Raw genomic sequence first — 21,557 nt, 5'->3', positions numbered from 1 at the left:
TTAGTCCAGTGAGCATCAATGATGCTACACACTGAATCAATGAAACCTAACAGCAGAACTCATATGCAAATAGTCTCCCAGCCTCTCTGCTTTGATCCCCTAAATCAAATCCAGTTCTTCTCAAATCACCTAATTAGTTATAAAGGTATAAATCAAGTATTGCAAGTTGCTTAATAAAATGATCACAATCTGACAAGACATGTTTTGTGACCCTGTTGACTATTTACAACAAGACATTTGATGGTTCTGTGATCACATCCCAAAATCTTAGCAGTTTCAAGAATGCTGCATCCTTCTGAGAGACTTTTGGTWAAAAAAATTTTTACTTTCAGAGTCAGTTAAAAACTCAGTTTTTGGTTCATTTTGCCAAAACAAAAAAAGCTGATCACTTGGTGATTTAGTAAAATTCATATTTAGCACTCAGGGGCTGCATTTGTTTGCAACTGGAATACAATCATTATGATGCATAAATGGAAACAACTGAAAGACCATTTGATCATTTGAGAACATTTTGCGTAACTCTGAACTACTTTTAAATGGATGTTGGAAACCATTTCCTTTGTAACATGGACAAAAAAAGAGCATTTCACAGACCACATGTCTAAATATTGTTTTCAAAAAGCCTGCACATTCTGCAGATTTATTATTTAAGATTTGAGTTTACCCTACATGCTGTTTTTTCTACACTGAACTGTTTTGACTCTTTTGTTCTGTCCACTTTCTGCCATAAGAGCTTAAACTTCCCTCTTGTGGGAGTAAGAAAGGATTACCTTACCTCATCTTATCATCTCTCGTCTTATCTTTAATCTGGAGATTATTTATTGGATCAACAGACTTATAGTAGCAAAAGTTGCTTTATAGGAGATTTGCTTTGTTTGTTTTTACAGAATTTGAACCAGGTGAGGCTCAAACTACGCCACTTCAAGAGTTTTGAGTAGAGCACATTTACAGACAGAAAAAGTGGCGAGGTTTAGCAAAATGCATTTTTTTTGTGTGTGTCAATTATTGCTCTGAATATGTTGTCCTTTTAGCAAATGGTCCGAGTTAGCGATTAATCGATCACTAAATTAGTGAACGATTATTTTAAAAATCATCGCAGTTAATCGTTTCAGCCCTCATCAGGATATCGAACTGACCTCAATGACTCATAAACAAATAAATACTTTCAAAGATACTTTCTCAGAACGTTTTTTTCTTAATTTCTACCGACACTTAAAGTTCAAACATCCTGATAGAGGTTGATGATCTGTTCCGCCGGCAGTCTCCTCCATCTTTATGTTTACATGGACAATAAAACATGAGCGCAGCTCTTTCTGCCCCTCCCCTCAAACCTTACACACACATACACACACACACACCCCCCACACACACACATCTGCGTTCAACCCATTGTCCATTATGCATTAGGCGCTTACACTGTTTACAAGTGCTCGGTTGATGTCTAATCAGTCTGAAGGCTGCTGAGCTTTTATCAGTTCAAGGACRCTCTCCTCTCAGACTGCAGGCCTGATGTAACGTTAACATCCCAAACTGTCATTTTGATATAAACACACGTGCACGTGTCTATGCAGGCAGCTGCTTGTATGTGTGTGTGTGTGCGTGCATGCGTGTGTGTGTGCGCGACCTTCTGACTTCCCCTCCAGCCCAGAGTAAAAGGCTGAAGTGATGTGTAAGCAGATCAGAGGCACGCAGAGGAGAGGCGATCGGAGCGGGATGAAGGGTGTCGAAGTGTGATACGAAGATAAGCTCCTCTTCCTCTTCCTTCATCCATCCATCCATCCGTCCGTTCATCCGTCCGCGTTAGCGCTCCTCTTCCTCTCCTCCGACTCCTTCCCAACTGATGGTTAATTCATGGAGTCTGGCTGAACACGCGCCCTCTCCATTATTAATATAACATTAGGGAGACAAGGGAGAGGAGGCAGGAGGAGGAAGGGGAGAGGAAAGAAATATGGAAGACACAGAGAGAAGGACAGATGGCAACATAAGAAAGAGGGGAAAGAAGCGAAGGTATCAGTCAAAAGARATGGAGAGACGAGGGGGAAAAAATAGAGCAGGAGAGGACTGGAGCAAATGAAGTGAGAGTCAGGCAGATTTTTTTTTTCCCCCGTAGAAGGAGGGAGAAAATAAACTGGAAGAATCAAGACGGGGAATATTGTGCGACATGTGAAGAACAGGGAACACACACAACGCTTCTTGTCCCGGGAAGAGACAGGAGAGGGAGTGTAGGGGGGGAGTAGGGGGGCTCACATGTGTCACWACTGATCATGTGACATCTTCATCCTGGACTAAACAGACACACAGTCCTGCCTGCACACACCTAAAAGTAGCCCAGCACTCCACCGCTAAAAATATCACTTCTTACAAGCTTGTAGCGATAAGAAGGAAATGAAGACGGACTTTAATAGCATTCACACTCAGCAGAGTCACACAGGGGCTTGGTACAGTAGAAACAGACGGATCTGATCCATCCGTATCTCACTGCAACATGTCAGGACCTTGACATGAACTGTTCAGGATCAGATATGCAAAAGTCGTCTGAGATGAGAAGCATGCTGCATAGGAAGTAAATTCATACAACTGATATTCACAGTATTGACAGGAAATTAGACTAAACGTTTCCTTTTTACATCAGTTAGGATCACCAAAATCTGGARCYGTTTGCTCTTTGTCAAAATAATAGGCTGATTTTTTATGTTTTTACTTTCTTCCAACTGAGAAGTTTTCATATACTCGTTTAGTATTTGCCATAGTTGTCTAATAAACAACTATGTCCAGCCCTGTGGGACCTGGGAGATCAGTGGTTTCCTTTCACAAGCGTCTCACGAGAGTTTGCTGGGATTCTGGCCGTTAATCCAGACAGAACTGGTGGAAGTGAATCAGGTTTGTAATTCATGTCGCCTTCACRCGTCTTTTCAGCTCCGTCCACACAGAGCTGTGAGGCTCACACCAGGACTTAGCGACGGTGGTCACTCCAGAACCCTGACTCTGGAACAATCCTGGTGCTGTGCTTCTGGGTCATTATTCATTTAGAAGACCCATTTGAGCCTGAGCTTTAACTTCCATGCTGATGTCTCTTTTTTTTTTTTTTTTCATTCAGTAATAAATATGAATAGCTCATACAACAAGTAAAAGAAATGGATGTTGCCTCAGTATTTCTGCATGACGTTCTTTCAATGTGACATCATCTACTTTGAGAAGTGCAGCAGTTCCTCCTGCGACAAAACCCACCTCTCTACGTCACAGTTGGGATGGGGGTCTGACGATTGGAAGGGACCTTATTTTTCCTCCAAATGTAGTTTTATTTTCTGAACACTCAACTCGAGTGTAACAGAAGGCTGTTTACTGGATTTTTATGCTGCTTTTGAAAGAATGGATTCTTCCTCTGAGCGGTTTTTCAGTATGTCTGCATATACTGACGTGCCTCTAGTGAGATCATAGCCATCGTGTGATAATATAGACTTAAACTTCTATATTTGAAGAAAATAACACAGTAAAAAACCTCATCATTCAGGCTTATAGCAAATAGAAATAAATTCATTCATCCTAATTGAAAACAATTTTTTCTTTAAATTATGATTTAAAACAGTGAWCAAAATTCATTTTATTTTTACAGGTTTCATCTGTATGGATAAATTATACACTTTCAATATTATTCTACAGGGATTTTGGAAAATTGYGACATGTCCATTGGATGGGTAAGGATAACACCAGGGATAACCTAACCTGAACATAAGTACTGACGCATTTTAGATCTGTAAAACAAGTGWGAAACAAATGTAAATAATGATATATGTTTATGTTTTCAAGACCAGGTTCATATTAGCTTCCAACATTAGCTTACAAACACCTTGGAGGCATAGCGCTTCTTCAGAGCTGCAGTTTCCAAGCTTCAGAGCTTCTGTCTCACAGAGCAGCCCCCCACCACTCCTCCACTCAGCTCCTTCAGACTAGCCAGCAGCAATTAGTAAACAYCTGGTAAAACTACAGWGCTCATCATATGAGATACTTCTCAGTGCAACGCTGGTAAAAACATTGTTAAAGGGTTAAYAGAGGAGCCATRTTGTGATGACTTYCTGAAKGTAGAGTTTTAGAAAGGRCAGGAGGCTTTAAAGAGACAGAGGTCCAATTTCATGGTTTTAAATCAGGAAGTAAAACTTCTTTTAAGTCATATTTGATAAATACAACATTTTTATAACAACTTGAGGTAGCACAGTTACTTGGTTATGCTATAAAATGGTGCACTATCCCTGTAATAAATGAATAAATTCTAAATATTGAAGTGGAAAAGCAGAGCAATAGAAGCATTTATTGCACCCCTCATTTAGACTTATTAATAATAAATGGTCTCAGAATTAATTCTGGATTTCAAATATATGAATACATTTTGGTTTGTATTTGGTGGAAAAAACATCTGCAAAAGCAGACATGTGTTGTGATGCAGATCAACAAGAAAAGCCCACCTTCGTTCACAATTCCATTCCATTTTTATTTATTCTTTGTTATTACAAACCAATGTACCAATAATTACACAGAGAGGTCTAGTACTTCTCAAATTCCCACTGTGGTATCTGAAGTACAACCYGTCTCATGTTGTGCAGACACCCAAAGTGAGACATGTCTCCCCTCAGTGGCAGACAGYGGTACTGCAGGTACGATTTTCTCAGCTCCACAGGGTAACTGGGGCAAAAAACAAAGTCCTCTCTGCCTCAGATGCACACATATTCAAACGCACCTGAACCCCAGCTGTCCACGRCACAGATCAGAGGATGTTCACGTTTTTCMCACACTGACACCAACAGAACTTCCACATGGATCTCCAGTCCATCTCTTTGTCCTTCAGATACACTTGGCCTCCATGTCATACAGCCGGAGAAGGTCTGAGATCACAGCGTTGATGTCTGCTTTGGTCACGTCCTCACACAGCACCTACACACAAGTACAGACACACAGCGCAGACTGTTCAGCTCCACACCTGGCCTCACTGAACAGGAGGGACATCAAAGGTGCACACGCCATTTGAAAYGACCCAGATTCGGCGGCCTTCAGGGACGGAGCAGGAGGTCTGCACCGAAACAGACTTTTCTCCGTTTCAATCGGAATCGGATGACTTGCTAAATAAAATCTGTGACAAAAGAGATCTCATTTAGGAAGTCGTGTGAATAAGTGGCGTAAAAAAAAAAAAGAAAACTAGAATTGCAACCAGCAATAAATGAATGCCTAACAGTTACATAAGYCGTCTGTGCCGTTGAAGGCAGCAGTAATGTAACCCAGCTGAAGAGCGCTGGGAAACAGTCTGCATGACAGCACGAGCATCTTTGGACTAAAACCTCCATACTCACACATCAATATAATCATTTTATTACCTACATTTTTATGTTGATGCATTTTATGGCTTGCTGTGTTATAGCCCACAATGATTAGAGCGAACTGAAAGTCATATGTATATACAATACAGTCTGAACAATTGCTTTTCATCCAACAGTRAGCCAGTCTGCCTAAACAGACTTTGTTTTTCTAGTTAATTGCAGTGTTTTACTGGGATCGGATGTGAAACACACAGTGGTGTGTAATCAGGACAKGGAAGGAAAATTAAATAAGGTTTTCTTCTTTTTTTTTCTTCCATGCATTTGGATTTATATGACAGAGTATTGTAGTGAAATGTAAATTTCCCTCTGGGAGCAATAAAGTTTATTCATTAAAACTATTAGAAACCTATTCAGTAATTTAGAATATTAAAACGCCCATTTATTTCAGTTAGAWTAATTATACACAGATGYGTGCTTAAAAGCCTTCATTTCTGTTAATTAAGATTGTTTTCTGCTTACAGCTAACGAAGACATTTTAAATTAGAATATTACATCAGACCAATAACAAAAATACATTTTGATATAGAAATGTGGCCTTAATGAAAAGTTTAACCATATTAGAGGTGTTCGTAGTGAGTCTGATGTACCACTTACACTCTGGAGGAAATCCACACGTGCATCTCCTGTCACTTTTTGTTTGACTTCATATCTGAAAACGTCTGAGTTTTTGTCTTACAAATTTCTGACTTTACAATGTCAGAAAACACCTTTGTGTTTAGCATTGTGAATGCATGCTTTAAATTTCTGAAAATGTTAAATTTGTTTTTCTTTTTCGACAATTTCAAAGTTTTTTTCTCAAAAATAATGTGAAATTAATCTCACATTTTTCAGGGTTTTTTTTTTTTTTTTTTTAGCAAAAATTTACTCTTCCTTGGTTAATTTTTTGTTTTCTTCTATCCACAATAACCCCAATACTTCATTGTGGAGTTAGCCCTCGGTACTGTGATGCACCTAAACAAAACTCAGTGCCAACAGCTGTCCTACTAGAGTCCAGCTGTGTGTATCTTCATCTGCATAAGTCCAAATGTTCTGTTTCTGGCCTCAGAGGTTTGTGTCGAGAACAACCAGCATCATGAAGGCCAGCGAACACAGCAGACGGGTCAGGGACAAAAATTTGAGACATTTAGAACAGAGTTAGTTTCAAAAACCCTTACATGGTTCGGGATGGAGCTAAATACAAGACAATCATGGACAATAACTCAGACGCAGAGTTATTGTTGCAGAGGTTCACCTTTTAAAAGGACAACAATGATAAACAAATAGCCAGCGCTACAACGGATTGGTTTAGTCAGCATATTCGTAGTTAGAACCTCGTCAGACCAAAAGGCACCTGAAAATCTGCAGCAAAACTTGAAAACAGATGTTCCCAGATGTTAGCTTCCATGAAGAATGGAGAAATGTTGAGGTCTTCTGATTGAGCTGGACCTTTAAGACTTGCAGCTGTAGCTGCAGTAAAAGATGGATCTAGAAAGAAGTGCCTTAATACAAATACACGTCAAGTTTGTTAAAGCCAGGTTTTATTTTCCTCCCACTTCACAATATGCACTATTTTGTGTTGGTCTGTTATAAAATGTGGTCCCAACAGAAAAACTTTCAAGCTCTTTGATGCTTTTACGGCGCTAAAAATAAACTACATTGTGGCACCTAAACATCAAAGCCTGCAGAACAAAGAACAAACTGCTTTCCTCAAGTACTTCTGGATCAACATTTGTACCGACCGGAATATTCCGCATCAGTATTTGCCCGGCTCCAGCAGCTTGTGATAAAATCCAGATCTGGCTGAGAGCAGACCGACTCCTGGTTGGAGTCTGCCGGCTTCCTGAAAGCTCTTTCAGTCTTCGTCTGACAGCTTAACTGCCTCTACACATCAGCTTACACTTCAATTAATTTGTACCGTGACTGTTTAACGGCTTCCAGCTATCTGACGTTTCAGCTGCCACCGCTGTTTCCACATGGACTGGTGCTTTGGCTCGTTCCAGCCCGCACGCCTCGCAGCCGCCTGAGATCTCAATAACTTTTATGGTTTACAATTTACTGCCTTCCTGAGCTCTTAAAATGACATTCTAAATGCTTTCATCGACTTATGTGTCAGAAAGACACATTCCCATATGTGATGTGAGGAGGTTACAGTCTGATTTGAAGGATTTGTATTCATGTGAGATCTAGGTTTTACTTTTAAATATACAAACAAAACAAAAAACTGAGCAAATGACTGAAATTAGAAAATGTTACTCTTCGTAGGACCTAAAACTCCAATCTTTTATCACATCAGTGAACACACTGTAATGAGGGCTTTAAGAATAAAGTCAGAAAAAAAGGGCAACAAGCTCCTAAAAGCAAAGATACATTTTATTTAGTAAATTCAAGCTTATTTCTGGAAAGTTGTTCTGCTTCATCCTGTTCATTAGTAGTCAAATCCTGTTAACCTGCAGAGCTGTGTAAGAGCAGCTGCTCTCTGCCTCACACACACAGTGTGACAGTGCCTCTGGTCCTGTTATTGCTAATGAATACTGCTCATAGTGGCATCATGCTGAAGAAGCCGTTACGGTAATTCTGATTTGATCTTTTTGTAGATTTGGGTTCATCATTTCGTGGTTGAGGTAACGCATATCTGGACAATCATTTCCTCTGGATTTGGCTGCTGTGCAGCTGTAAGGATATTTGCCCTTTCTTTTCACTTTTGGACAGCTTTTATGATGCGTAACAAGGTCTTGCTTTCATAAGCTGAATAATACCTGAACTATGAGGAGGAAGTTCCAACCATCTCTTCCATCCATCATAATGATCTACAATCATATCCCGACTCCAACGTCTCTCCGCTCGACTTTCTAACCAAACGGCCAGACATAGAGTTAAAGAGGAGCAGCAAAAGCAAATGAACTGGATTAGCAGAACTGCTAACAACTGATGTCATCCAGGTCATGTTGCTCATGTTGCTGTGGAATATCGTCTTTGCTGCCCTGATATTGACCTGCTTGCATGTTATGAGAGTCATACGACTGCTATGTAGCAATGTTCTTCAGTGAGGGGCTTCTTCATACTTGCTGTGAGACTGACTGCTACTGGAGATCCTTCACCATCCAAAATGACTCTTTGAAGATACTTGGATGATGAGTTATGGCAGCATTTAATTTCCCCTTATGATAAGAAAAGTATTTTGGATTCAAACTAAATGTGAATTGAATGATTGATCAAAGAATGCTCTTATAATTATAGTTACTGAAGTTATAATAGATGAATAAATGACTCAACAGCACAACAAATAACAGCAGATGAGACGGAGGCTATACCTATATATAAAACTGGACCAAACTGTTCTCACTTATTATGTGGTACACATGGATTTTTCAGGAGTGTACAAAATAAGAAAATGTATTATAACATGTCTTACAGAAGAGTAAATGTAGTGATCATTCATTTAGTTGAGTTTTATATGTAGACATACTCTGGGCCATAATCTAGAAATTCTGGTATTAAGTGAGTAAAATGTTCAATTTACTGAGGAAGCAGAAAATAAAATAATAATAATTTTGTTGTTATCTGTAGTTCTTAAAGAGAAAGTGGAATTGTGGAGAATATGCAGAGATCTGCAAACCCAGAGATTAGAAACTGGAAAATTTCCAATCAAAGCATTCAGTCCCATTAAATTAGCCTCTCTCACACATACACATGTCCTCAGTGTTAACATAAATACACACCTGCCACCACTCCTTCTCTCCAGCGGGCAGCTCCACTCCGTAGCTGTTCAGCGCCAGGTAGAGTGCAGCTACCGCGATGTGTTGTGGTGTGTGGCGGATGCACATGTCTCCATGGTAACAGTCTCTCAGCAATGCCCAGGAAGTCTCAGCCACGGGGGTTCGAGACCAAGCGTGCCGGTTCACAAGTGATTTCACAGAAAGCAGGTAGTGGAGCAAATACTGCAGAGAGGGGCAGAGCGGAAAACACACTTTGCATTGAACACCAGGAAGCAACAGAACACACACTCTGTTTTTATCTTTTAACTTGTCTCCTTCTAGATTTTTGTAATCTTTTTGATGAAATAGTTACACGCATTAGGATGTAACATCTCAGCCACTAGATGGCATTGTTTGTCAATTTTCACACCACTAGAGATTTATTTAAATCCAAGTATGCAGTTTCCTTTTAACAAGCTTCATTTATATTGAAAGACATTAAACTTTCATGAATTTTATGCAAAGAGAAACAGACATCAGTAGCAACACGGGGCAATAACAGTGGCTGAAAAATAGATGAGGAAGACGGGGATACATGGATGTTTGTACACACTCATACCTTGTGAGGATGTTCAAAGGAGACGTGGAAGTTGAGCTGTCGTAGGATGAGGAGTTCACACTGCACCACGCTGTCCCTTAGGTCCCAGAACTCCTTATCACATTCGAGAGGAGCACTGCCTTTATTAAAGTACCTGAGAGACACAAACAGACAAAATGGAAAGACTTTTCATTTATATTTAAATTCAGCTTTCAACTTTTTCTCCAGGGAGTCTACAGATTGTAGAAAATATCCAGCACTTCCATAGTTTCTGGACAGAACAGAAAGTCCTGTAACCTGACCAGCGTGATGACAAAAGCCTGATGATGGATGTGTGTTGGTGGACGTGTAGACAATGACGTCTACACGTCCATCGACATGGAAATATAGATATCAACTTCACAAAGTCGATGTGTAGACTTTCTCACAAAGCCCAACTCCACACATTTACTAGTTTATTGGACTTTTAAGAACATTTTTAAGTTGTTATGTTTTATGTTACCTTTGGTTATTGTATGTACCACATAAAAGTTTTTTTTTATTTCTATAAAACCAATAGAGAAACTATACAAAGAGAGACCAACCCATAAGGCATAGGGAAAGAGGGGAAATACATAAATACCTTTTAAAAAATATTCCAACTCACATTTAGACATTTCCCTCATTTCATGAATGAATCTTTTTGTTGAAGTTTTAAAGATGAAGGTTATATGTCACATTAGGCCAGAGGTCTGCAACCTAAGGTTCAGGAGGCTCTTAATGCCATAATAATAATAATAATAATAATAATAATAATAATAATAATAATAATAATAATAATAATAATATTATAATAATATCGTTGTTATAATAATAATAATGAATAATAATAATAATAACAGTATTATTAATATTAATATTAATAACAACGATAACAATATTATTGTAATAGTATGAATATATATATTTATAATATATATTAATTAATATTAATAATAAATCACATTTATTACTGTAATAATAAAAATTTTATTATTAGTATAATAATAATAATTATTATTATTATACATATTTTTTAAATATAGATATTTTAAAAATTCAGTTTTCAGTTGGTTTTTTGCCATTGAATAAGTGCATTGAATTTACACAACAGAACATTTTTGGAGATCTATTTTTTATCTTTTGGTTTGAAACTAATTTTTATTTCACTATTTTCAACAAATAACATTACACAGAAGAAAGCTTATAACCGCAGTGGTTGGAGCATACCTTCCTGTTGGCATACTTTCAAAATAAAGGTCCTTAGTGCCAAAACATTCTTTAAAATAGAAATAAAACTGTGGTTTTTTAAAAATGACAACAAAATTCCTCTAGTAGATCTTTACCTTTTTTTCAAAAGGTCAAACAACATTGGTGGCCCTAAATGAGTCTCATTTGAATGAACAACAGTGGCTCTTTGGGATATAAAGATTCCAGAGATCTCATTAGACTAAATTCCCATTCCTTTACCAACAGCTCATATACGGAAGGATCTGGTTTCAAAGTTATAAAAATGAAAATATGGTAAAGATGCCTCATATATTTCTCACCTCTAACCCCTGCACAGATGCCAAGCATTAACTATTCAACAAAGTTTGATTTCACAGCTCTTTTCCAATCACACAAATATTGCCTTTGGTCAATATCCGCTCAGGAGTAGGTTTTCAATCTGCCAGCGTATTATTTAATCTTATCCATATGTATTACCTGTGGCTCACATTGATGATGTCCCGGGTCCGGATGTGCTGCTCCTCCACTTTTCCAGCCAAGTACAAGCAGCTCATGGCCACCAGGTAGGGTTCATAAACACGGGATGTGACCCGCTGGAAGAAACGATGGTACAGCACACAGGCCGTTGCCACGGGTACTGAGCGCATACAGAGCTTCACTCCTGAGCAACAAGAAGCAGAGAAGGTTAGAAGGTTTTCCATCTCACCTCCTTACAACTGAGTCACACACATTATGCATTTCTATGACGATGAACCTGTCTCCATGAACCGTTTCACAAACTGYCATGATTCTGAAGTGACCTCCCAACACATGAAATGCAATGGCTCACTATGTATAACTAAAAAGCTGCACATTGAATGAATGAGACGCCAACAGAAGGCTTTATTCTGGTCACAACTTAATAATCACTGCTGGATAGCTTTAACCTGATTCAGGACAGACACTGTTCTACTGGAAAAGGGAATTTGCCTCATGAAGTAAAAGTTCATAAGGTAAATTCCAATACACCAATTTGATATTAATATCTCTATCAGTCCTGATATTGAAAAAAATTCCAGATCGAGTATTGGTGACAATATGCCCGATCCACAAGTCTATATCTATTCAGTCTAATTCTATGTGCATGCTTTATTTATTTTACATAAGATTTAGAATTACTAATTGAATTTTGTGAGTGCATTTAGTAACTGAACCATATGAAGGAAGATTTGCTGGAGTTTTTTTGGGGGTTTTGTACATGTTGACCAAGGCAGTCAACCTATTATTTTGGACAGTTTCAGTTTCTTTATTATTTATTTTACATTGGCTGTTCTACTCCTAATTGTACTAACTGAATAAATTAAAGTTGTGTTGTTTTTCCTATGTTTGACAGAGCTTGTGAAGCTATTGGTGCAAAGTTCTCACATACATTTGTATTGCAGTACTTTTATGTCTGTGTTTAATAAGATTAACTTAAGTCATTTCAGCGCAGTTGCTCTGTATCGGATGATAATAAACCTCGTATTTGTATCGGTATCGGAAGTGAAAAAAATGAGGTCGGTGCATCCATAAAATTGTGACTTTTAAAAGAATAGAATTTCACCCACTGTACTTACTCTTATTAAGTGGTCATCTTACACTATATTGGCTAAGTTTTCATCTGAATATGCAGAGGGGAAGAGGGTTTTTCCAATATATTTCCCCCAGATGTATATACCTTATATAAACTCTAGTTTAAAATCTTTAATGCTGAGGTCTCTCAGATGTAGACTGCATGGTCCTAAATTATGTTAAATGACAAGGGTCAAACCTTGGCCCACCTCCCCACCTGTTTCCATTATAAAGCGACACACACGAAAGTGAGTCTTCGTGTCCCACGTGGGCTCCGACCCAGCGTCCCTCCTGCCCGACGGCCGGAGTTCTTCTGCCGCAGCAGATAACCGACAGGACGGGCCCTCCATGACACCTGGGCCAGAAGGAACACCACAAAACTCAAACTGTCTCCGAGAGCTTAAAGAACAACGTAGGCGTTAAATGTTCCTCTCCGTAAACTCCTCCACCCTTTAAGGCAGCCCCTAAATTAATTTAAACATTTGTAGAGAAAAACTGGGAGGGTGGGGAAAAGAGAAGTTGCTCAACGTTTATCTTTTCATTTAGCTAGCTCTGTTGTGTGTTGTATAGCGCCATCGTTCATTCTGACACCGGAAGAAAAATATATAAGCTTCCGGCCATTTCAAAGGATTTCAAAATAAAAGTAACTTGAAGATTGGCCTTTGAACTGCATTATCAAGAATTAAATATAATTAAATACGGAAATTTCCTTTGTGTGACATTACTTGCAGGTTTTAATTATCTTGGTTTGGTCGAATAGCAAAGACAAGAAATGCTCCACACTTGACGCTAGAAACTACAGTTTTTCACAGACGAGAATGCGAATATTTTCCATAAGTGTGTTCATATGAATTGTTCTAAAGATGCGTGCGATAACATTTAGTCATACATTTATTCTTTCATGAACAATGACATAATTTATATACTTTCCTCCCATATTGTTTTTATTTTGCGTTAGCTCTGTGAGTTCTCTCGCAACATTGCGGCATCTCGAATAGCTACTATAAGTTTTTATGCTACAATATTGTTTTTGTAAGATTTTACATTGTATGTTAATATCTCGTTTGAGATATCTGAAGTTTCAAACCTGTTTTCTTAAACGCACTAAGGACCATCCCTCAAAAACAAAACAGAAACATTCTGTAAGAAAGGGGGAGAAAACTTCCAAAGTACTTGGATTATTTTTCAGTTATTTCCAGGCAAACATGAACACGCATTAAAAGATTGATTTTCAACAACTTCTCTCGACCCAAGAGTGAGGAATATGTGAGCACAATTTTGCGTGGCTAAACTTAAAGTTGTACACATTTTAAACTGACATTTATCTCTGACTATGGAGCAGAGTGCATTTGCAAATTTATTGAGAGACCGCTTGCGAGGTAGTACAAATATAATAACAAAATCTCCCTTGTCCTAGATGGTTTCCGTAGTTATTTTTTTCAGAAGCACTCAGATTAACGGAGTTGCTAAGCGACCAGTCAACAGCATAACAGATTCGGACGGTAGCAGATGCAGCAATGTCTTCCAATTTCTCAGCCAACCAGGTAAACTCACTTCGTGAAAATGGCAAGGAATTACATATTGTTTTTCTAACTTAGTAAAGTATTTTATTTTATTTTAAATAAAAGTACGAGGGCACCTTCGGATCCAAGAGGCTTCTGAACTGGTGTCAGTCTAAAGACTTTAAAGAGGTAGTTATGGAAATCAACAGCTTGTTCTAGCTATGATTATCTGTAAATATCGTCGCCTTAATAAAGGCATAAGTAATCTTTTCCTAAAAGTGTTTTATTTATTTATTTATTTTTATTTAACCGAATATATAAATAAATAAATAAAAGAAAGAAGGATGGAAAGAAGGAAAGAAATAAAGAGAGAAAGAAAGAAAAATATAATTTTGGGAAGGTGACGATATTATGGGTTTCCCTGTTTGCAGCGACCCAGTGCACACGTGGGTCACACCTCCTTCATTGTGAACAGCAGGGGTCATCTGCACCCAGGGGTGAAGGTCTGCGTACTAAACTCCTTACTTGTTCTGTTTCTGTTTGAGGCAGTCTCTGACTGGAGCATTCTGCTTGTCTTTAATGCGGTTTACAGAAAGGCATAACCTGGCCAGATTTTAAGGGCACTTGGGATTTACCGACTCGTATCCCAGCCAACCACATCGACCCAACTGCCCGTTCAAAGGACGGTCTCAGGAGACTCAAGTTGTGGGGAATCTGCCCACCAGAGGAGGGGAAATCCCAATCAGGCASAGGCAGCAGRAACACAGATGTTGACAAGAAGGTCAGGTCCACACAAACAGTTTGATACATTCACCTTCTTCTTTCAGCTCCCTTACTGAAGGATCTCCACAACAGATTATCTGCCTCCATCTTGTCCCTAACGTCACTCCAAACCTTTTGCACATCCTGACTGCTACTCTTTCCTCGTCCAGCATTTTGAGGAATGTGAAAATTTACYAACAATTTTTCTGCAGCCAAAATGAATCAGTCTGATTCTCATAAATCAAGTCAAACCAAAATCAATTTTATGTGCTGTGTTAAAAAAAAAAATTCAAAATTGATTTTCATGAGGTGTTCATAATTTGCTGCTTTTATATTTGTTTTTAATCTATTTTTTTTGGTCGTGGGCAAGACACTGTGTCAGAGGGTTAAGGAGTGGCTAACAGTAGGCAAAGTGCAGAGAGGTGTGTTCTTCTTCCTGGTCTGGAACCTTTTACCTCCATCGTGTCTGCTCTGACACATACCGMGGCCTTCAGGCTTCATTCAGATTCACTTTCCCACCTRTCTCCCCCCTCACTTTCATACACATGACTTTTATCTTGCTTCTACTGGTGGACTTTCACCTTCAGCRGGTTCTCTTCCATCAACGTCCTCTTACCACAGTTCATGTTGTTGCCTGGTAACCTCATAGTCTACTGCGTCGTTGAACATTCTGTATCTATTATTGTTCTAAATAAGTGRCTYTATTGCTGTCTCAAGTGTACAAACATTGCTTATAAGCTAATTAAATGTGGCTATGATGACTRTGCAATTTATAATAGCGGTCCTTATATGGCTAAGGAAGTGGTCCTTAGCCATATCACTGCAGGGGGAGAGTAATAATAAAACAGCAAAATGCTTCCAAACACATTTTTTTTCCTTTTTATTTAAAAGAAAAACAGAGTACATAAAGCATTACATGGACACAAAATTTGCTCTTGTTAGCTAGTAGTCCCTGGGATTGCTTAACAATTTAAACAGCATGTCATAAATTTTACATTGTATGAGGTCACATACAATGTTGAGGTCACACTGCAAGTGGCGTGTGGGAGTGTGTTAATCCAACAAATCTGTAATTTTATGGCAGGAATAACATAGTACTGTCTGAACATCAGCACACTTATCTGTGAATATCTTTTTTTTYCCTTCCTGATAATAAGTGGCATAACTTACCACCATAAAAGACTGAAATAAAATTGTCTCCAATATTCCAGACCACAAGATGAATCCATTATTCCAWATGAAAGGCAATAACTAAGTCCTGATTTGCTAAGATGGAAAAACTGCAAAATATTATTTCAGACTGTGTTTTAAATGATATCTAATGGTTATTAAACTCCAGTTAGTGTCTAAAGCTACCCTCATGTTATCTCACATGGACTGAATGTTAGCTAGGTGGAGCATTTAGAGCACATGTGTCAAACTCAAGGCTCAGGGGCAAAATCCAGCCCACCATAAGTTTATATGTGGCTCTCTAGCCAAATAATTACAACTTTCACAATTACAATTATGCGTTTAAATATTCAATTATTTTATCAGTCAAATCAAAGCTGTTTTTATCTGTATTCCTCCAAATTAYATCAATGTGAAAAGATGTTCTGTAATAATAAGTATTACACAACAAACTCCTTATGCCATCGGCACCACCAGACATTTGCTTTTATGCTAATTTGGTACAACTTTAGATTGACTTTTTTTATTTCTGACCATGAAAAGCTACATATGGGAGATCTGGTTGGTCTAATTATTACAACAAATCAATTAGAAATCCATAAAAATACTCAACAATAACAAATTGATGGATTATAGCAGTTGTCATGTTTAAGATTTCTTTATGTATGTCCAGGGCTCGGTAGTCCCAGGTGCCTTAATAATGGGGCTTTGTGTCTTTTCCTGGTAGATTTTTCACCTTTCATTCAGTTTGACCCAGTATATGTAACTTAACACATGCAGGAAGTAAAAATTCTAAAGGGTCAAGTTCTGCCGGTAGATGGTTTTACCATGAGTCACTGATCCTTTTGTTGTGACTGTGAGTCATTCAGGTTGTTCTCACCTCGGAGTTGTTTACCAACCCAAGCAACATGAGGCGTTTCGGTCCCAATTCAGGTCTGAATGGTTCCGAAACTGCCCTGGGGAGTATAGCACAGATGTTCTCTCTCTTCTGTTTGTGACAATACTGTACACAGTAATTGGAGAGTAACTGGGATACATTTGAGCTGAGTTCTGAGGTACACTAGATAACTTTTATAGTCGTCAGAGATTTTGAAAGGACTCGGTGTTCACACTGTCTGCTATAGTTTGGATGGAAACATAACTATTGATTGGTATATTAAAAAAATAAAAAATGCTTGTGGGCCTGAATTTCACGGCTGTTAGTAATGTAAACAGTCCCATCTGTGCTGCAGTAGATTTGTCTTTTACTACCATCTCCTGGAGCTGAAAATATTTGCATTGTGTCCTTTGAATGAGTCTTGCGGCTCATTTCATAAAGGGCCGGTCACAGCTAAGTGCTCTCTGCAAACATCCTTATAGTTGCAGGCCTTGCATGGGCTGATGGAGGACAAAGCTGAGGTTTTAATTAAGTCTTCCCAAACGAGACTGCAAAACACAGAAAATATTTTTGGAAAACCAGGTATGTCACACATATATGAGGGTGTCAGAAATCTGAGTCAAAGCTTCTCAAATTGATGATATTTTCACTCAGAATGAAGGAAAGGCTCTCTGATGTCTTTGACCATCGAAGGCCCATTGAAAGATAAAAATTGGCGTTTTGGGAATGCTGCTGCATATCCAAGTTTTGGGAGTGTGTAGCTAAAGAGATAAGTGAAATTGTAAAAAATAAACTTTTTGAACATCCAGGGCAATTTGTATTAGGGCTGCTTTCCCCCGGATAAACGCATAAAAGTTAAATAACTAGAGTTGATTAACAGACTATACACTTCTTAATTTTCCCTTTGGTTCTGTGAAACTGTTTTGTTCTCTTCTTGTTCTACTTTAAAAATAAATACGTGTTAAAACAAAAAAGGCCCATAACAGTGTTCTAATCATGTTCAGTCAGGGGTTTTTTTGTTTCAGTTTCTTACTTTAAAATCTGTGTTTTCTAATCTTAAAAAAATCTCTGCTCTCATGTGATACCCTAATTTATTTTCACAACTGGACATCTTCAGGCCTAAATTTCCTTTTTTTTTAAAACAAAACATTTTGAGGACGTTTCTTTAGTAATGACTCGAAGGAGATACACTTCTAATGTTGTATCTTCTGTATAAGCAGATTGTGCACATTTTAACTGAGAGAAAAGCGAATCACAATAGGCTCTCTTTTTTTCTTCTTTCCAAGTAACAGGAGCCCCAGTAGAGTAATTAAGTCACCTTGGAGAGCTTTGGGAATAAACAACTTCCCTTTTTTCCTTCGGGAAATTAATACCAATATAAGATGTGAAGTGCTAAATGCAGTGTCTTCTGGTGATATTTTAGATTCTTTCCCTGAATCCCATATAAATAAACCACTACATGGAAGTTCAAAATTAAACCATTTGTGGGGATTTGCCCAATAATGTGGAAAAAAAATATGTGAAAACAAACAAAACAAGGAAGCAAATGCCAACAAGTGCATGTTTTAACAAAAGCGTTTCCCGTTAGATGTGGCCTACAGAACATAAAAAGCAAGTCAGAAATCTGAAATTCACACAAATCTCAAACGCTGTGATTTCTCGATGTTCTGTGAGTAAAAGAAGAAAAACTCTTGAATCATAGTGCAAATTTAAAAACGTTTTTTGATTTCCACTATTTTTACTTTTGGAAAGACAAACAGCTTCCACTATGACTTAATGAAAACATCCTAGAACTTTCTGCACTTAGCCCAAAACCCAACACGAAACTGCAATGTTTGTCATCACCGGCATTACGTAATAATCATTCAGAAGCACTGGCAGAAAACGAGTTATTGTCTCCAGGCTTGCAGCTAAAAATAAGTTAGTTCATTGATTCTTGCTTCTGCCTTTAAAAAGTTAAGAAAAGGTTCACAATGCTGCAGCTACACACAGAATCCTACTGCGTGAAACAACTTTATTTGTGTTTTTATTTGGGTTTTGCCTGAGTGAAGTTCTCCCCCCCAAAAAAATTCAGAGCTAACAAAATTGGTGTCAAATATTGGTGCTACGTTTGTGCAGCAAATTTTGTTTTCTTTATTCTGTTATCATTAATAGCATAAATAAATGTTTAAAGAGGTCATGAAAGGTCAGCTAACCGTACCACCCCCTTCAAATAAAACAAGGTCAAAGGTCAACCTTTTGACTTTTGAACTTTAATATCTTCAAAGCAAACACAGCACATTTCATCAGCACAAACCAGCACCGACATAGCAGAGTTTATTGACACCAATTGTGTTTGATTTTGTGTAATTGAGGGGGATGGGCTTGACCCCTGGTGACCCGTAGAAACATTTTTTTAATCAATATCTTTAAAAAGACACACAAACAAAAAAGTTTCCTGCACAAACATTGCAAACAACAGACACCAATTTCATTTGATTTGGGTCATGTGGGGGTGGAGGTTGATCTTTTGACCTTTAAACATTTGTAAATATCTGCAAAGCAAAAGCAGCACAAATACTTTTTTTTTTTTTTTTGCTGAAGACCAACTAAAATGTTTGACACAAATTTTGATTGATCTGAAGAACGTGAATTGAATTTGAATCTCCGTCCCTGGAACATGACTGGCGACCCTGGACCGGTCGCCAGTCCATAGCAGATACAGTTGCCTACTTTTAGGCTATTGTTCTGGCTGCTAATCAAGCTGGCTGCTACTGCTAACAATGACAATAATGCAAATGAATTTTCTGGGAAGTTGGACCTTCATACTGTTATTCCAGAACTGAACCTGTTTTACTTCCACGTCAGCAAACCTGTATGACTGGCTGCTTTGGATGTAAACACTAGGAGGAATACAACCTGATAACAATGTATTTGTCTCTATGTTGTGCCTTCAAACATTAAAGGTTAAAAATAGACATTGTACAGTAAATAGCTGCTCAGCAATCTCCAACTTTCCCTGTCAGAATTCCAGCATCAGGACATTCCTCGTATTTCCACCTGGGATCTTGGTCAAACTGAATGGACCATAAAGGTTAACACAGACTCTGCTTCTATGCTGAAGTCTTCTCCCAGATGGCAAATTAAAAAATATACATAAAATGATTACTTGAGAAACTATGAATATAATGAACCTGAAAAAAATATGTAAATATAGAAAATACACTGAAAAAAATGACTGCAAAATGCAGTAATTTTTCTATTGGCTTTTAATCCTTTTTTCGGATAAAAGCCAGTAAGTTGGTAAACACTGTATTTTATTAACTCTCATACCTGAGCAAATAAGAGCAGCAGTGAAACTGTAAAACTGAGAAACCAGAAGAATTTCTTATGTTTAATTGTTTTGTTTGTTGTTTCACCCTTTTTGGTATCTTCTTCCATTGTGGTTTTTGAACTTTGATAATTCATTGTTTTTTAATAATAATATACAATAAACTCTTTCAGACCAGCGAGGACGCACCCCCGCCTGCTGATGACCCGTCTAAAGAAGCTGAAGTCCGGTCGGAGTGTCAGAGCGGAGCTGAAGTCCGGTCGGAGTGTCAGAGCGGAGCTGAAGTCCGGTCGGAGTCTCAGAGCGGCTCCATCGCTGGGAGTGGGAGCCAGGGCTCACAGAGACGTGAGCCTGGATCTGCTGCTCAAGAAAACCTTCAAGCCACACAGAACGGCAAGCCAATGAGTGCAACTGAAGAGAGTCAGGCTTTGATAAGTAGAGTTGGCAGTGAAACCCAAGAGATACCGGAGTCCATATTGGGAACACCACACAGAATCATAAGGTACAGTGCAGTGCGGCAACTGTAATGAATAAAGAGTAACATTAGAAGCACGGCTTTCAGGGAGTCAGAGTACAACTTATTGCAGACTATTGGGGCATTTGGAGTCCAATACTTTTGGGAATATGTGATGATAATGTACCTGACTTAATCTGTTTGCAGAGTTTCTCTCTCTTTCTCTCTCTCTTTCTTCAAATAAAGTGTGATTATTAATACATTTTTGGTGCATAATATCTAAATACAACCTTCAACAAATGTTTGATGGTTTCTAAATAATCTGAACTGTCACTTTAAAGGGGGGCACTATGAAAAATCATGTTTTGGGTTTTACATCATATTATAATGTTATTCCCCCATCAACAACATACCTGGAGTGTTCTTTGGTTCTTTCATACATGATTGTGAAATCCTCAAATCTCCCCTGGCAACCATTCAGGGGTGAATAACTGCTTGCTCATACAAAGCACCACCTATTTAACCAAAGCTCCTCCCCCAGAGCTGGGGTCTCCAGTCAAGCCTTGGCCCCACAGATCAGTCCCCACGGAAACACAAGAGGAGCAGCCCCCAGACCACAGTGGCGCTAGCTAGAATAATTTGAACTATTTCTTTAAGTTCAATTGTCTGAGAAAGAGGTAAAAAAAAATAAAAAATAAAGATAACAGAAGCTGTTCAACAATTTTACTAGTAACAAACACATTCGAAGYAAATGAAACATGTTTAACAGAAGCCGCCGTCCCAGCTCTGTGTGTCTCATTGTTCTGTCAGCTGATCGGTGTTATGAGTTCCAGCGTCACTGAACGCCACAGAAGAAAAAGGGATTGTTCTCTCCTCCAGCTCATCCACCATGCATATCTCTGGCAGATATGCGTGTCAGTTTCAATTTTGATCAAAAGACTTAAATTTTGATCAAAGATGTTTATGTAAATGTAAATAAGCTGCTGTGGAATTCAGGTTAACATGT

The 21,557-nt window shown here is 38.3% G+C and overlaps 2 protein-coding genes across 4 annotated transcripts; one reads left to right on the top strand and one right to left on the bottom strand.

Annotated features, from left to right (window-relative positions):
• Window positions 1-4,465: 4,465 nt before the first annotated feature.
• On the bottom strand, window positions 4,466-13,059 carry ccnq (cyclin Q). Its single transcript, XM_008412887.1, has 5 exons — window positions 12,694-13,059; window positions 11,364-11,547; window positions 9,660-9,792; window positions 9,065-9,283; window positions 4,466-4,926 (listed from the first exon to the last, which is right to left on the bottom strand). Exons 1-5 carry the CDS (start codon window positions 12,824-12,826, stop codon window positions 4,837-4,839), a joined length of 759 nt encoding a protein of 252 aa, XP_008411109.1. The 5' UTR covers window positions 12,827-13,059; the 3' UTR covers window positions 4,466-4,836.
• Window positions 13,060-13,909: 850 nt separating this feature from the next.
• On the top strand, window positions 13,910-20,813 carry cfap126 (cilia and flagella associated protein 126). 3 transcript variants are annotated; one of them, XM_008412884.1, is made up of 5 exons: window positions 13,910-14,020; window positions 14,105-14,167; window positions 14,410-14,481; window positions 14,571-14,759; window positions 20,271-20,813. In XM_008412884.1, exons 1-5 carry the CDS (start codon window positions 13,994-13,996, stop codon window positions 20,622-20,624), a joined length of 705 nt encoding a protein of 234 aa, XP_008411106.1. In that variant the 5' UTR covers window positions 13,910-13,993; the 3' UTR covers window positions 20,625-20,813. The 3 variants fall into 3 exon arrangements, with proteins under 3 accessions (XP_008411106.1, XP_008411107.1, XP_008411108.1); XM_008412885.2 differs by lacking the exon at window positions 14,105-14,167 and having other exon boundaries at window positions 13,934-14,020; XM_008412886.2 differs by lacking the exons at window positions 14,105-14,167; window positions 14,410-14,481 and having other exon boundaries at window positions 13,945-14,020.
• The last annotated feature ends 744 nt before the right edge of the window (window positions 20,814-21,557 follow it).

The sequence above is a fragment of the Poecilia reticulata genome, linkage group LG7 (genome assembly GCF_000633615.1).
Source record: "Poecilia reticulata strain Guanapo linkage group LG7, Guppy_female_1.0+MT, whole genome shotgun sequence".
In the NCBI taxonomy this organism is placed as follows: Eukaryota; Metazoa; Chordata; class Actinopteri; order Cyprinodontiformes; family Poeciliidae; genus Poecilia; species Poecilia reticulata.
This window is presented reverse-complemented; position numbering and strand designations above follow the sequence as displayed.